Source organism: Scyliorhinus canicula, chromosome 17 (assembly GCF_902713615.1).
Source record: "Scyliorhinus canicula chromosome 17, sScyCan1.1, whole genome shotgun sequence".
In the NCBI taxonomy this organism is placed as follows: Eukaryota; Metazoa; Chordata; class Chondrichthyes; order Carcharhiniformes; family Scyliorhinidae; genus Scyliorhinus; species Scyliorhinus canicula.
In genome coordinates, this window is record NC_052162.1 from 62,833,200 (window position 1) to 62,849,189 (window position 15,990).

General features: G+C 42.2%; 1 protein-coding gene across 1 annotated transcript in view; it reads right to left on the bottom strand.

Moving 5' to 3' along the window:
• Positions 1 to 628: 628 nt before the first annotated feature.
• The window catches only part of rraga (Ras-related GTP binding A), a 28,702-nt gene continuing 13,340 nt past the window's right edge, over positions 629 to 15,990 (bottom strand). The window contains exons 4-9 of the mRNA XM_038776168.1: positions 14,120 to 14,342; positions 12,273 to 12,368; positions 10,377 to 10,499; positions 3,742 to 3,833; positions 2,279 to 2,394; positions 629 to 1,687 (exon numbers count right to left, since the gene is read on the bottom strand). Of these exons, the coding sequence (XP_038632096.1) occupies positions 1,590 to 1,687; positions 2,279 to 2,394; positions 3,742 to 3,833; positions 10,377 to 10,499; positions 12,273 to 12,368; positions 14,120 to 14,342 (748 nt within the window). The 3' untranslated portion in view covers positions 629 to 1,589. The remainder of the gene's footprint in view (positions 1,688 to 2,278; positions 2,395 to 3,741; positions 3,834 to 10,376; positions 10,500 to 12,272; positions 12,369 to 14,119; positions 14,343 to 15,990) is intronic.

Below are 15,990 nucleotides of genomic sequence, written 5' to 3' on the forward strand. Positions count from 1 at the left end.
CGATTTAGGGTTTAAAAAAGTTATTTCAAAGTGGCAAATGTATTTTGAGCATTTTAAAATAAAGCTGGTCACAAACTCTTGGCCCTCTGGCATATTTTCAATACAAGAACAGTATAAAATTACAAACCGCCACCAAAAACAACTTCCTCCTCACCAGTTTACACTAAGAAAAATTACAGACAGTATTTGGAAAAATGAAATCCAGAATGAAAAGAGTAATACAAAGTTCTTTGAATTTTCATCATTCTATGTGAAAAAAACCCACACTTATTCACTCTTATTGATTATATACGTCCAATGTTTTTTGTTGTTTTTATTCATTTTTTCCTTTAAGTTATATGCTGGAGTGGACAAAAGAAAAGTCAACAGATCACAACGGGCACCATCACTTATCACCATGTGCACCTGGAGGAACAGAGTCAATCCCGTGAGATCTGCAGACGAAATATCTATATCACATGGGTTAAATGTGTTACTATTTTGGCTTATGTCAGCAGAAACAGAAACACTTTAATCATTTGCAAAAAAATGTACATAACCTTCTCGTCAGCTAAAAGGTGTACTTTTGGAAAGAACAATTGATAAAATAAATACCGCAGAGTAACTCAAATAGTTCAACAAAACATGATTCAATATTGAAATAGATTTTTATTAAATTCTTTGCATTATTTCAACAGGGAACAGGCAGAGAAACCAGGCCCTTACAGTGGCTCATCAAAAATTAGGAACTGTGCAAGGGCAGCCCTGGAGGACTGGCAAGATTCTCCCATCCCAGAGGATTAGAGAGAGGGGAGAAAAAAAAAGACTAAGTCTCGTTAGCTCATCCCAACACAGCAAAAACATATTCATCTATGGGAATAGAGGAGAATGTGCAATGATGTAAAAGTCTGGCAATGAACCATCTATAATTCAATTTCTTTAAAAAAAAGCACTGCGATCTTGGAAGGTTCAAGAAAAATAGCAAACCAGGTAAAACACACACATTTTTACATTGTATTACTGAAACACAAACTCAATCCGTGAGGGGTGGATGGGAAAAAAGTGTGTGGAAGTAGCCATGCCATTCATTCCAGCACCAACACTGAATTAATATTACAGAAGTGAATATATTCGCATCCCCTTAATAAGTAGAGATAGTATTTTCTCCTGGACTGGACTTTCACAGATACAAATGATCATAGTGTGATTTTTTTTGTAGATGGCAAAACAAAGGTTAGATTGTCAGGTCAGAAAGAGAAAGATAGTATATTTTACATGCAGAATGCAAAGTCAAAAAGCCTTGTTATTACAGACTCCACAGAATGCTTCTCTTAAAAGGTTTCACCTCCTGCATGGATTACCATAAAAATGGGACATCTACTGGGACCAGGAAAATATTTCACTGCAAGAGTCTTGGAGCAGAGTCTGCAATAAAAAGGTCCTGCTGCTTTCAGATGACACGAGTTACGTGACAAGGTGCTCAAGGTCACAAAAAAATGTGACAACTGCAGCAAATTACTCAAAAAACAGACACGATATAAAGAATTATATCAAGAAATATCAATTCATCATACACCCATCTGATATCCAGTCTATAATAACATTGCCCTTCAGCGCACCAAAAGGCTGTGTTTGGGACCATCTACTCGTTCCAGTTTTTCAAAGTGTTTCCGGGCATTACGAATATTGATAAGTGTAGCTGCAGAAGCTGAAAAGAGTAGAGAAGAAAACAGTTATGAATTTAATAAATGAAAAACAGCAAGTTAAATCACACATGGAATCATAAAAATCAATGGATTCAGGAGTAGTTGCAGCGATAATGGGAAAGGTCACGTCCGCAAATGAAAGTTCAGAAGACATGAATCCTTATTTTCTCACTAATGTAAGCTTGCCTCTCATTGGTAGCCATCCTATTTGATCCCAAGTGGGCTTCTAGCCCCATAACATCAAAAAGATCACTTATCTCTAACATTACAAAGACCACCTAGTCAAAGATTTATTTGAACACCATGTCTGTTTCCTTAAAACCCCATATTAATTTTCAAATCTTAGTATAGACAAATAAACTGCAAGAAAACCAGGACATTTATACAAATACACATCATTTGAAAGCCTTTTTTGCGTGAAGTTGCAGCTCATACCTCACCATTGAGCTCAATTGCATTAGTCATACAAACTGGTTACAAACAAATCTGGTTTTGTGTCACTTATAGAAAAGAAAGCAAGATCAAGATGTATTTAATATCTGGAATAAAAACAAAATAATTGAAACAAACTGGAAAGAAATTTGGCTACTTACGTATAGAGGGATCGGACATGATTACCATTACATATGTGTTTGATGTGAAGACGTCAATGAATGCTGCAAAATTGGAGTTCCGAACTTCCATACTTTGGAAAGATGCAGCCAATTTACTACAGAAAGAACAGTATTCAAAACAAATTAGTTGAATGCTCCAACACCAAGGACAATCAATCAACACAATAACTTTGCAAACACCACCCATTTCAACGTGACCAGAGTGCATCTAACAAGTAAGGTGGTTGGACAGAGTCTTGGGATCAAATAACTAATCAAGGCCAGGTTTAGGATATTATTGTGCATTCTTGTTAAGTCAGAATATGGTTTACAAGTGTCATGTGAGAGTACCTTTAAGAAATGGATGTTTAAGCAATGTACCTTTAAGAAACTGAGCAGCTCATAATACTGAAGTGTGGGTGGAGCTGGGTTTTTAGCTCAGCCATTTTGCAGTGTTTTGGTTTCAGTTTTGAGGAAAAGACCTTGGGATGTCTGTGTTTTTCAGTGAGCTGGATTTGCTGTGATCTCTTCCAGGAAAGAATATCTCTGAATCATTTGGGTGATTTAAACCCATAATAGTAATGTCTTTAACCTGATGTGTTTCTGTTTAAAGGTGTTAAGTCTTTTGGAGGTTTGAAGGAACATTGAGGGATTATTTAGTGTTATCTTATTTTCGGGGTTATCTTTGAAGTAAGGGGTGTTAAATGATCTAATGTTTATTTAAAAAGGTTAAGTTGAATTCATGGAATAAACATTGTTTTGTGTTTAAAAACCCATGTGTCCATAATTGTAATACCACACCTGGAGACCAAGCCGTGTGCTTCAAAAGCAACAATACATGAAAGGGAGAGGTTGGTTGAACTCCATGATACATTTTGGGGTTCTGAAAACGCCGTTCCCATAACACAAGGGGCAGCACGGTGGCGCAATGGTTAGTACTGGGACTATGGCGCTCAGGACCCGGGTTCGCATCCCGGCCCTGGATCACTGTCCGTGTGGAGTTTGAACATTTTCCCCTGTGCTTGTGTGGGTTTCACCCCCACAACCCATATGCAGGTTAGGGTGGATTGGCTATGCTAAATTGTCCCTTAATTGGAAAAGAAAATAATTGGGTACTACAAATTTTATTTATTTTTTAATGTTTTACAAGCATTGTTTTTAGCTGCAGTGTTTCAGTAGTTCCTGTTCAGAAAAAAAAATCCATATTTGATCTTAATATGACAGAAACACACACAAAAGATATAAAGATAGCAGGTACAGAGAATAGAAATGTTACACTGATGTGGCAGGGCAGGTGTTTTGGAGAGGTTAAAAGTAAGACAGACTATAAATGGTTATCCTGAATCTAGTCTATGCCCTACGTCATTTAGGAATGTTCTATACTGACAGAACAAGTTGTGTATAATGCACTCATTTTGGTGAGCACAAACATTCCCTGCACCTCAGACAAAAAAAGGTTTTACCTGCAGCTTAGTTTAAATTGTTTAATAATATTGCTGATTTTTTCAAATCTGTGTGCATCTCTCTGTTCTTTACACTGATAGTGAGAGATCACCTAAAAAAGTGAAGAATAATAAAATGCTTCATTATCAGAGTACTTCACTGCCGCCCGAGGACAAACATAATATAGATTAAAGCATTTGACTGAAAGGTAACACTGTAAAATACAAAAATCAGAACCGCAGGTCACCAACAATTACATTAAAATATTTGGTACTTGTAAATATAAAACTGAATTCATACATTTGCCCATGTTTCCACCATACAGCAATGTTCGCAAATAGTGACATCCAATAAGAATGTTCACTGGATCAATTTGCATGGGGGGGGGGGGGAATATTTTAAAAGCTAATTAAAATAAGAAGTTCTACAAGCAACAAGGAATTATGGAACTTGGGACTGGGAACGATATGATTCACTACCAAATAAACTATGCATTTCCCATGCGTTGAGATTTGAGGCCGATTTAGAATCTTACCGCACAATGATCTGCAAGTCTCAAGGTTTGTACACCCCCCCACCACCACCTTCCCGGCCCCCAACCCAATGAAAAAGTTTACATTTCACTCGAGCTTTTTCATTCCTCAGGATTTTGGTAAAAGGAGACATCTGTACTCCTCACTGAATTAGGACATCAGCTATTTCTTCAGGAAATGAAACAGTAAGTTACCTGACCCAACCCAACAATATGCTGCCAGACTGATATCTAGAAGGTCATTATTAGAATTCAAACATTAAAGACAGCACTGTTCTTCATCCTCCCTTGCACAAACCACATCAGGCAGTCAAGAAATGCTTGCCCTTGTGAGCAATATTAACCAAATGTTATTCGGATAAGAAATAGTAAGCAAGCACTATGCAATCTTTAATATACAGTGCTAATGCATTTTCATCCAAGACAATTTGCAAATATTTTGGAAACATCAAATCCACTGCATTAACAGATCAATACCAAAATCAGGACCTATTTCCCCACTATTAGTTTGGCCTTTCACAGAATTAGATGGCTTACAGTGCAGAAGGCCACCAGACATCCTGTAGCAGTATGTAGAGGGAGGACGCGCATGAGGTGGCTCCCACCAGAGTACTGAAGTATGATCATTTTTGCCCAGTTTCTGCAGTATTTTTGTTTAAAATCCCACTTGATCAATGGTATAACTTGCCCAGAAGGACCAGAGTAAAGAAAATTGAAGAAATAAATTTGTCAACGGAATCGGAGACTTCTCGGGCCTCTTTGGTGAAGAAAATGGTGGAGGCTGCTTCTCCGTCCATTCCACTAACGGCCAAGCTGCTTACTGTCATCTTGGAAGTCGAATATGAGAAGCAAAGCAGGTCGATAGAGGATAGTGGCACGGTAGCACAGTTGCTTCACAGCTCCAGGGTCCCAGGCTCGATTCCTAGCTTGGGTCACTGTATGTGCGGAGTCTGCACGTTCTCCCTGTGTCTGCGTGGGTTTCCTCCGGATGCTCTGGTTTCCTCGCACAGTCCAAAGATGTGGTTAGGTAGATTGGCCATGCTAAATTGCCTTTAGTGGCCAAACAAAAAGGTTTTGTGGGGTTACGGGGATATGTTGGAGCTGTGGGCTTAGGTACGGTGCTCTTTCCAAGGGCCGGTGCAGACTCGATGGACCGAATGGCCCCCTTCTGCACTATAAATTCTATGATTCTATAAGAGGCCCTGGCTCCCATTTAGAGTCATAGATGTTTAAAGCATGGAAACAGAGCCGTCGGCCCAGCTGGTCCATACTGCCCAGTTTCTATCACTAAGCTAGTCCCACTTGCCTGCATTTGGCCCATATCCCTCTATACCCACCGTGCCCATGTAACTGTCTAACTGCTCTTTAAATGAGAAAATTGTAACCACCATTACCATTGCTTCTGGCAGCCCATTCCAGATGCTCACCACCCTGTGTGTGAAGAGATTTCCCCTCTGGTATCTCTCTCCTCTCACCTGAAACCTATGCCCTCTAGTTCTAGACTCCTCTACCTTTGGGAAAAGATGTCGACTATCTACCTTATCGATGCTCCTTATCATTTAATAGACCTCTACAAGATCACCCCTAAGCCATCTTCGCTCCAGGGAAAAAAAGTCCCAGTCGATCCAGCCTCTCCTTATAACTCAGACCATCAACTCCTGGTAGCATGTCATAAATCTCTTCTGCATTCTTTTTAGTTTAACAATATCCTTCCTATAATAGGGCGATCAGAACGGAACACAGTATTCCATGTATGGTCTTACCAAAGTCTTGTACAACTTCAACAAGACGTCCCAACACCTGTATTAAATATTCTGTCCAATAAAACTTAGCCTTGCTGAATGCCTTCTTCACCACCCTGTCCACCTGCGACTCCATCTTCAGGAGCTATGAAGCTGTATTCCTAGATCATATCCCTTTGTTCTATAACTGTCCCCAACTCCCTACCATTAACTGAATAGCTCCTGCCCCAATTTGATCTATCAAAATACATCACCTCACATTTATCCATTTGGTCAGCATTGAAGAAGACATAAGAGTTGGTAAAAGTGCATGGTGCGTCGATAAGGAAGTGGAGGTGGCCCACTTGAGGCTCAGATCGCCTGCCTGGAAGCTGAGATGTTGCATATGGCTGGTGTGAATAAACATTGAAAGCCAAGTGGATGATTTGGCGAAGCACTCTAGGAGGCAGAATATCAGAACCGTGAGGTTGCCAGACGGAATGGAAGCCCCAACTCCCATGGAATACTTTTTCAAAGCTGTATGGGAAGATGGTGGGTCAGGGTGGATTCATGGCCCCCCTAAGTGGGATAGTGTGTGGAGTTTGCACATTCTCCCAGTGTCTGTGTGGCTTTCCTCTGGGTGCTCTAGTTTTCTGCCACAGTCCAAAGATGTACAGGTTAAGTGAATTGGCCATGCTAATATTGCCCAAAACATTAGAGGGGCTTCTGGCAATAGGAGCGGGGAATTGGGCCTAGGTACGGTGCTTTATCGCAGTTATTTTCAAAGTCAGGGCAACGTCCCACGGGTGAGTCGCGGAGCTATCCGTCACAACGTTCCCAATCGTAGGAATTAACGTGCAACGGCCACGGCAGCCGGCTTGTAAAAATGACGGCTACGACAGGCTTTGCAAGTGTGCCTGCTCATCAGTGCGCATGCCCAAAGCCCATCAAGAAGCACCGCCTCCTCCTGATGTCAGCGCCATGACAGAGGAGAAGATTCTTTTTAAAATTCAATTTGTCTTCCTGCCTGAAGCAAGTAAGAAGTTTGCAACACCAGGTTAAAGTCCAACAGGTTTGTTTCAAACACTAGCTTTCGGAGCACTGCTCCTTCCTCAGGTAAATCCTGACCAAGGGCCAATGCAGACCCAATGGGCTGAATGGCCTCCTTCTACACTGTAGGGATTCTATGATTTTCCCTCCCTAAATCCTTTTTTGCTAGAGTTAACAAGGATCTGTAGGGCATTTCTCTATAGGGACAGACAGTCAGGTGGTTTAGCTTTGCCCAATTTGTCTTTTTATTATTAAGCTGCTAATATTGAGCAAGTACTGGAGTGGCTTAGTGATCAGACTTCCATTTGGGGGCACATGGAGGAGAGTTCTTGGTGGGGCTCTGGTTTGGGTGCTTCCGCGACAGTCTCGCTTCTGTTCTCTACTGCGAGATTTTCTTCAAATCTGGTGGTGGTATCCACCCCGAGAATCTGTAGGCAGTTCAGACAGCGTTTTATATCTAGCTCCATGCCATTGTTAGTCCATATCTGTAGTTATCTTTTTCTGCCAGCGAGCTTGGACCTCGACATTTAGGACGTGGGAGGGGAAGGGTGTGGAAAGGTTTGCCAGCTTTGAGCAGTCGGAAAAAATTCCCTGCATCCAATTTGTTTAGGTTCTTCCAGATTTGTGATATTTTGTGGAAGACTTTTCCTTCTTTTGCTGGCACCACCGTCCTCTGTTGAAGAGGATTTGATCTTTGACCGGGTCTGGTAGGGAGAGTATTTCAGGTAGCTATGGTCAAATCATATCAGCGGAGTTGACTCCATTGGATGAGGTGAAGATAAAATGGGAGGGGGAATTGGTTCCTACTTTGGATGAGGTGGTGTGGAGAGAGGCTCTTTGTAGGGTATACTCCACATTCACCCGTGCTCAGCTTAGAGTGATCCAGTTCAAAGTGGTGCAGTGGGATATCTGACAAAGGCGAGGATGAGCGTTTTTTTTTTTCAGGGGTGGACGACAGGTGTGAGTGATGTTCTCAAGAGGCTGGCTAACTATACTCATATGCTCTGGTCTTGTCCCAAATTACTAAGCTCATGGGTTTCCTTCTTTAATACCATGTCAGAGATACTTTGCGTCGAACAGGAGCTGCTGGTGACTGTTTTTGGAGTGGACCCGCCAGTGCTGGGGCGGGGAGGAGGAGGAGGGGGCGGGGGGGGGGAATGTCTTCACTTTTGCCTCGTTAATAGCCCAAAGGACAGTTCTGCTAGAGTGGAGGTCTCCCTTTCTGCCCAGTGCCTCAATTTGGTTGGGTGACCTCATGCCCTTCTTACATTTCGAGAAGATCAAGTACACCATTAGGGGGTCAGTAGATGGCTTGTACCCAAAATGCCAGTCATTTGTTTCTTTTTTTAACGAGTTAAGTCAGTTGTTAAGGGGTTTAAGTGGGCAACACGGCAGCACAAGTGGATAGCACTGTGGCTTCACAGCGCCAGGGTCCCAGGTTCGATTCCCGGCTGAGTCACGGTCTGTGCGGAGTCTGTACATTCTCCCCGTGTCTGCGTGGGTTTCTTCTGGGTGCTCCGGTTTCCTCCCACAGTCCAAAGACGTGCAAGTTGGATGGATTGGCCATGATAAATTGCCCTTAGTGACCAAAACGTTTAGGAGGGGTTCTTGAGTTACGGGGATAGTGTGGAAGTGAGGGCTTAAGGGGTCAGTGTGGACTCGATGGGCCGAATGGCCTCCTTCTGCACTGTGTGTTCTGTTAAGTTTAAAGCTGGTTGGGGGTTAAGTTAATTTGTGCGTGTTGTTCGTCATTGTAACTTAATTGTTACCTTCTTTTTCAATAAGACTTTGGTAGCATATTCTTTGTCAGTAAAGAGAGATACAAAATATTCATTTGGTACCTCAGACATTCTCTCTGCCTCATGTGCAAATCCCTTTTTTGGTCCCCGACTGGCCCCATTTCTTTTTACTATATTTACATTCGTACAGAAGTGTTTTGGATTTTCTGTTATGTTCTTTTTCACGTTTACTCTGAAGTTTCTATATTCAGCCTGGTTCTTATTTGTATTATCAACATAACATCTATCATACACACTTTTCCTGCTTCATCTTACTCCCTCTTTCACTATCCAAGGAGCTCTAGCTTTGTTGACCTTGTGGTAATGTTTTTAAACTGTACCAGAATAATCTCCTCTTTAACAACATTTTTTCCAGTTTGACTCTGACCGGTGCTGCTCTGCTTCTTCTCTTTTACTCTGCTCCATCCCAAGGCCTCTCCTTTAATACTGCTGCGCTCCTCTCCATGATTAGGGTTAGGGTTTTAGATATCGAATATCCTGGTGCCTACGGTTCTTGCTCTCCCCACTCATCTGAAATGTATCATCAAATTAAAACTTTTCTTAACAGGGGATTTTAAGACATTTCTTTGAATTGTGACTATAACGTGCCTTCATGAGCGAATGCTCAATTTAAAGTTACTACACCCAAAAGTTTGAGCTAGAGGAATTAAAAACAGGAATAAAGATAAATTCACTAAACTGGATATGTTAGTGGTTATGTCACTAGGCTAATAACCGAGAGATCAAGGCTGAGCCAGAGTTACCCCCAGTTATTATTTTCCTTCCAATTAAGGGGCAATTTAGCTTGGCCAATCCACCTAACCTGCACATCTTTGGGTTGTGGGGGTGAAACCAAGCAGACTTGGGGAGAAGGTGCAGAATCCACGAACCCAGGTCCTCAGCGCCGCAGTCCCAGTTCTAACTACTACGCGGCAGCCAGAGATGTGCAGGTTAGGTGAAATAACCATGCTGAATTTTCCCCCTGGTGCCCAGAGAGTTATGTGGGGGTGTGGGGATAGAGCAGAGGAGTGGCCCTATGTAGGGTGCTCTTTTAGCAGGTCGGTGCAGACACAATGGGCCAAATTACCTCCTTCTGCACTGTAGGAACTTTATGAATCATCTGGGGCAGCAGGGTAGCATGGTGGTTAGCATAAATGCTTCACAGCTCCAGGGTCCCAGGTTCGATTCCCGGCTGGGTCACTGTCTGTGTGGAGTCTGCACGTCCTCCCCCTGTGTGCGTGGGTTTCCTCCGGGTGCTCCGGTTTCCTCCCACAGTCCAAAGATGTGCGGGTTAGGTGGATTGGCCATGCTAAATTGCCCTCAGTGGCCTAATAAAAGTAAGGTTAAAAGGGGCGGGTTGTTGGGTTACGGGTATAGGGTGGATACGTGGGTTTGAGTAGGGTGATCATGGCTCGGCACAACATTGAGGGCCGATGGGCCTGTTCTGTGCTGTACTGTTCTATGTTCTATCTATGATTCTCAGAGAATGCAGCAAATATACACAATCATGGCACAACCAACACCGAGAAATGACACATCATATATCGACACCTCCAAAGGAGGAGAGCACTTACTAGGAATGTGGCTCTTTCAAACAGTAGGACCTCATCAGCTTCAATAATCTGAGCAAAATTTCTCAGGTTGGTTTCCAGTTGTTGTACATTAGGGATCAGCTGGTACACGATGCTTGACCAAGCCTAAAAGAAGCAAATCTCATGAGCAGCAGTAAATGCGAAAGGCTTGATGAAAAAATACGTAATCATTTGGAATAGATATTATTAGGTTTCTTAGGAATAGATTGTTAGTTGCATTCATAGGATATCCAATAGCAAAGATATTGATCTTCATAAACTTATGCTTTTTCATGGTGTGTAGAGTTATAATGTGGAGATGCCGGCATTGGACTGGGGTGAGCACAGTAAGAAATCTTACAACACCAGGTTAAAGTCCAACAGGTTTGTTTCGAATCACTAGCTTTCGGAGCTAACCGTTGATAATTATCGCTCTCTCCAGTTGCTCCGTCTGGAGCTGTAGACTTAATTAACTGCAAAGACTCGCATTCAAGTATCGTCTTGCATCTTTGACTTTGTCTGTTCATGTTTCTGGAACCCACCTCTTCATTCACCCGAGGAAGGAGCAGTGCTCCGAAAACTAGTGATTCGAAACAAACCTGTTGGACTTTAACCTGGTGTTGTAAGACTTCTTATTGTAGAGTTATGACAGCTTTTCAATCACAATTTTTTGCTTGTCAACTATTTCCCCCCCCTTTTTGTCCTTTCCAGCAGATGCTAAGCATTAGCTGTGTAATTGGCCACAGGTCTATATCTTCCCAATCCAAGTCCAATACACCTTTTACACGGCATCAACACAAATATACTTTCTGCTAGGAGTCTTTGGGTTGATGAGGAGCAAGAACCTTTGATAATTGCTCCTCTTTCTAGAGAGGCTGACTGTAGCAATATTACCACTGCATCTAAGATTAAGAAAATTGAAGGTTTTGTCTGATGTGAAAGCATATGAGCATTTGGCAGTTTCAGTCTGAATACAACTAACTACACAAAGAATTAAGAATGCAACTCAACCCTATCCACGCACTCTTAAATGGACCAGACAAATTCCATACGGTGACTGTGGGCCTCTTCCAAGCATAGAGAGTTTCTTTCAGTTTACTTCAGAGCAGTCCAGTTACACATCATAGAAGTGCACTATTGTATCAGTTAGGGTAGTGGCACAGAAAGCAATGTTTCACTTTGTTAGAGCCAGAGGTGTGCTGACTTATGAGGCACAACTGAATGATTTCAGCAAGGTAATGTTTTCCAACACTTGACCAGAGGTGCAAATTGGCAAGTGTTTTTTTAACACTATCTGCCGACTCCTCTGCATAGTACATTAACTCTAGCACAGAAACAGGGCAGTCAGTTTAATTAGTCTGTCACTTTTATGCTCCATACGATTTTCCTCCCACCTCTCTTCATTTTATCCCATCAGTATATCGCTCCATTCGCCCTCATGTTTAACTTCCATTTAGCATCTATGCTATTTCCCCAATTACCCCTTGTGATACTGCATCCCCCATTCCTACCACAGTGAGCTTTTTCCTCAATTCCCTATTGGATTTATTACTATTTTATATTTATGATCCCTCCCCCGTCAGTTTTTGAACCCTTGCTGAGTGGAAACATCTTCTCGATGTCTATCCAATAACATTTTAAAGGCTTCTTTATCAGGTCACCAATTAGCCTTCTCTTTTCATTGGACTTTATTGAAACATTTTATGATATAAAAATCAGTTTATATTTGTCCAAATTCAAGAAATACAAATGGGGTAATGTGGCAACATATCAGACTGATGGAAGGTGGGATTCTTTAAAAATGAGCACCCCCCCCCCCCATCCCAGAATTTTGAGCCAAAGCACGTGAACAACTTTTATCTTTAACATTTCCATCTTTACATTATAACTCAATCTTACTTTGTACAAAGTCTCATCCCAGATGGAGGTTCGAAAGCAGGTACACTCTAGAGGACGGGACAATCGCCTCAAATCATCTTCACGTTCCTTAAAAATCTATAACCAAGAAGGTAAAATAAATTTGGACAGACTGAACAATTCAGCCATAGCACAGAAGACCATTATCACCATTATGCCTGCATTAGCTCACTGTCTGTTTTAATCATTTCTCTGCCCCAACTGAAGAATTAGTGTAAAATGTACACTGATCAACTGCAGCTTGTGGCTAGTGGTGTGCCTCAGGGGTCGGTGCTGGGACCACAACTTTTCACAATATACATTAATGATCTGGAACAAGGAACTGAAGGCACTGTTGCTGAGTTTGCAAATGATACAAAGATCTGTAGAGGGACAGGTAGTATTGAGGAAGCAGAGGGGCTGCAGAAGGACTTGGACAGGCAAGGAGAGTGGGCAAAGAAGTGACAGATGGAATACCATGTTGACAGTGTGAGGTTATGCACTTTGGAAGGAGGAATAGAGGCATAGACTATTTTCTCAATGGCGAAATGCTTCGGAAATCAGAAGCACAAAGGGACTTGGGAGTCCTTGTTCACGATTCTCTTAAAGTTAACGTGTAGGTTCAATCAGTAGGTAGAAAGGCAAATGTAATGTAAGCATTCATGTCGAGAGGGCTAGAATACAAGACCAGGGATGTACTTCTGAAGCTCTATAAGGCTCTGGTCAAACCCCATTTGGAGTACTGTGAGCAATTTTGGGCCCCGTATTTAAGGAAGGATGTTGTGGCCGTGGTAAGGGTCCAGAGGAGGTTCACAAGAATGATCCCTGAAATGAAGAGCTTGTTGTATGAGGAGCGGTTGAGGACTCTGGGTCTGTACTCATTGGGAGTTTAGACGGATGAGGGGGGATCTTACTGAAACTTACAGGATACTGCGTGGCCTGGATAGAGTGGACATGGAGAGGATGTTTCCACTTGTAGGAAAAACTAGAAGCAGAGGACACAATCTCAGACTAAAGGGACGATCCTTTAAAACAGTGATGAGGAGGAATTTCTTCAGCCAGAGGGTGGTGAATCTGTGGAACTCTTTGCCACAGAAGGCTGGAGGCCAATTCACTGAGTGTCTTTAAGACAGAGATAAGTGGGTTTTTGATAATCAGGAGATCAGGGGTTATGAGGAGAAGGCAGGTGAATGGGGATGAGAAAAATATCAGCCATGATTGAATGGCAGAGCAGACTTGGGCCGAATGGCCTAATTCTATCCTATGTCTAATGGTCGAATGCTGGGAACTAGTGTTACAAAACTACCGACCTGAATCTTTATGCAAAATCTACTAATCTCATAAAATAAAAACAAAGATTTTAAAACCTATGGGATATCAGTGCAAGAATCAAACAAACACTTTCCATTTCCAAAACGGAGTCCCGGTTTCAAAGTACACTCGGGTCAGGCAAAGCACGAGATTGAATCAGAGAGGTTCTCACATTTCTAATAACGATAACGAGCTAAAAACCCAATTGTAACATTAGTGCTACACTGTATTTTCAATTTCAAACACCAGCTATTGTTCCAACCAAATGAGACCACCAGCTTGCTTCTTATTGGTGTTGAATCACGTTTGAACATTGTGTGTTGTGGGTCAACACCCTCCAAGAATTAGGTTACTACACATTGAATGTGTATAATATCAAAAAAGGGGCATTTTCATTCCATTAATACATGGTAAACTGAATCCCAAGCCGGAAATCTATCGCACCACACAATGTTGTGAATATTTTCATTTGCAGAAGATGCAAAATATTACTCTGCTTTAATAGAACATTACTGGATAAACAGTTATCCTTCACTTACCAGGTCACGCTGATCCTCCTGCACAAGATCCATCTTGTGAACAAGACAGAAGATTTTGGCATCAGGAGAGTTTTGAAGAATTGCCTCCAGGCATGACTGGTAGTAGTGCATATCTTTCTCCAATTCACGGCTTTCAACATCGAAAACATAAATAAGAACTTCCACATTGCGGAATATGTTGTCTCGTTGACTGGTGAAGTAGTTTTCCATGAAAGTGTCCTGGCTGAGATTGAAAAATAAAGAGACATGTCCATTGCTCATTCAATTAATCTAAAGTAAAGCAGTAACAGTCCACGGTTAAAGCAAACAATGAAAATCTCATCCCATTTGTGATTATTTTGTAAACTAAGTTGCCAGCTTACCTGAATGTTTAAGAGAGCTTATTTATCACAGTACTCACTTCCTGACTCCAATACCTACGTCTTACAATTGCTCTTGTGCCAGTTTTTTGTCGTTGCAGGTTTGCACCCAAGGTTGGTTAAAAAGATTGAGAGCATGACATCAAAATGTAAACAGACTGGAAGGAAAGAAACCGCATTCCTCAGTTCACACGTGCATCAGAGTTCAGCCAGTGTGGAATTAGACTTTAACATTGGGGTCTATGTTCATAGATCTTTGAAAGTTGCCACTCAAGTGGATAGAGCTGTGAAGAAGGCCTATGGTGTGCTAGCGTTCAATAGCTGAGGGATTGAATTTAAGAGCCGTGAGGTGATGATGCAGCTGTACAAAACCTTGGTCAGGCCACATTTGGAGTAGTGTGTGCAGTTCTGGTCGCCTCATTTTAGGAAGGATGTGGAAGCTTTGGAAAAGGTGCAAAGGAGATTTACCAGGATGTTGCCTGGAATGGAGAGTAGGTCTTACGAGGAAAGGTTGAGGGTGCTAGGCCTTTTCTCATTGGAACGGAGAAGGATGAGGGGCGACTTGATAGAGGTTTATAAGATGATCAGGGGAATAGATAGAGTAGACAGTCAGAGACTTTTTCCCCGGGTGGAACAAACCATTACAAGGGGACATAAATTTAAGGTAAATGGTGGAAGATATAGGGGGGATGTCAGAGGTAGGTTCTTTACCCAGAGAGTATTGGGGGCATGGAATGCACTGCCTGTGGAAGTAGTTGAGTCGGAAACGTTAGGGACCTTCAAGCGGCTATTGGATAGGTACATGGATTAGGGTAGAATAATGGAGTGTAGGTTAACTTCTTAAGGGCAGCACGGTAGCATTGTGGATAGCACAATTGCTTCACAGCTCCAGGGTCCCAAGTTCGATTTCGACTTGGGTCACTGTCTGTGTGGAGTCTGCACATCCTCCCCGTGACTGCGTGGGTTACCTCCGGGTACTCTGTTTCCTCCCACAGTCCAAAGATGTGCAGGTTGGGTGGATTGGCCATGAAAAATTGTCCAAAATTCTATGATTAACCTAGGACAAAAGTTTGGCGCAACATCGTGGGCCAAAGGGCCTGTTCTGTGCTGTATTTCTCTATCTCTAACATTAATTCTGGTTACGCAAGATACAAGATTCTATTATAACTAATAAAAAGCATCGTTGGCAAGGTCAGCCTTTGTTGCCATTCCTAGTTGCCCTCGAGAAAATAGCGGTGACCCACCTTCATGAATCCTTTCAGTCCATCTGACAGAGGTACACCCAGTGCTGTTAAGAAAGGAGTTCCAAGTTTTTGATCGAATGACTGAAGAAACAGTGGTGTATTTTCAAATTAGCTTGAGACTTGGAAAGGGTCTTGCAAGTGGTAGTGCTCCCATGCATCTGTAGCTTTTATTCTTCCAAGTAGTACAGGTGATGAGTTTGGAAGATCTGGCAACAGAGGTTTGGTGAGTGGCTGCAGTGCATGTTGTAGACGGTACATATTGGTATCA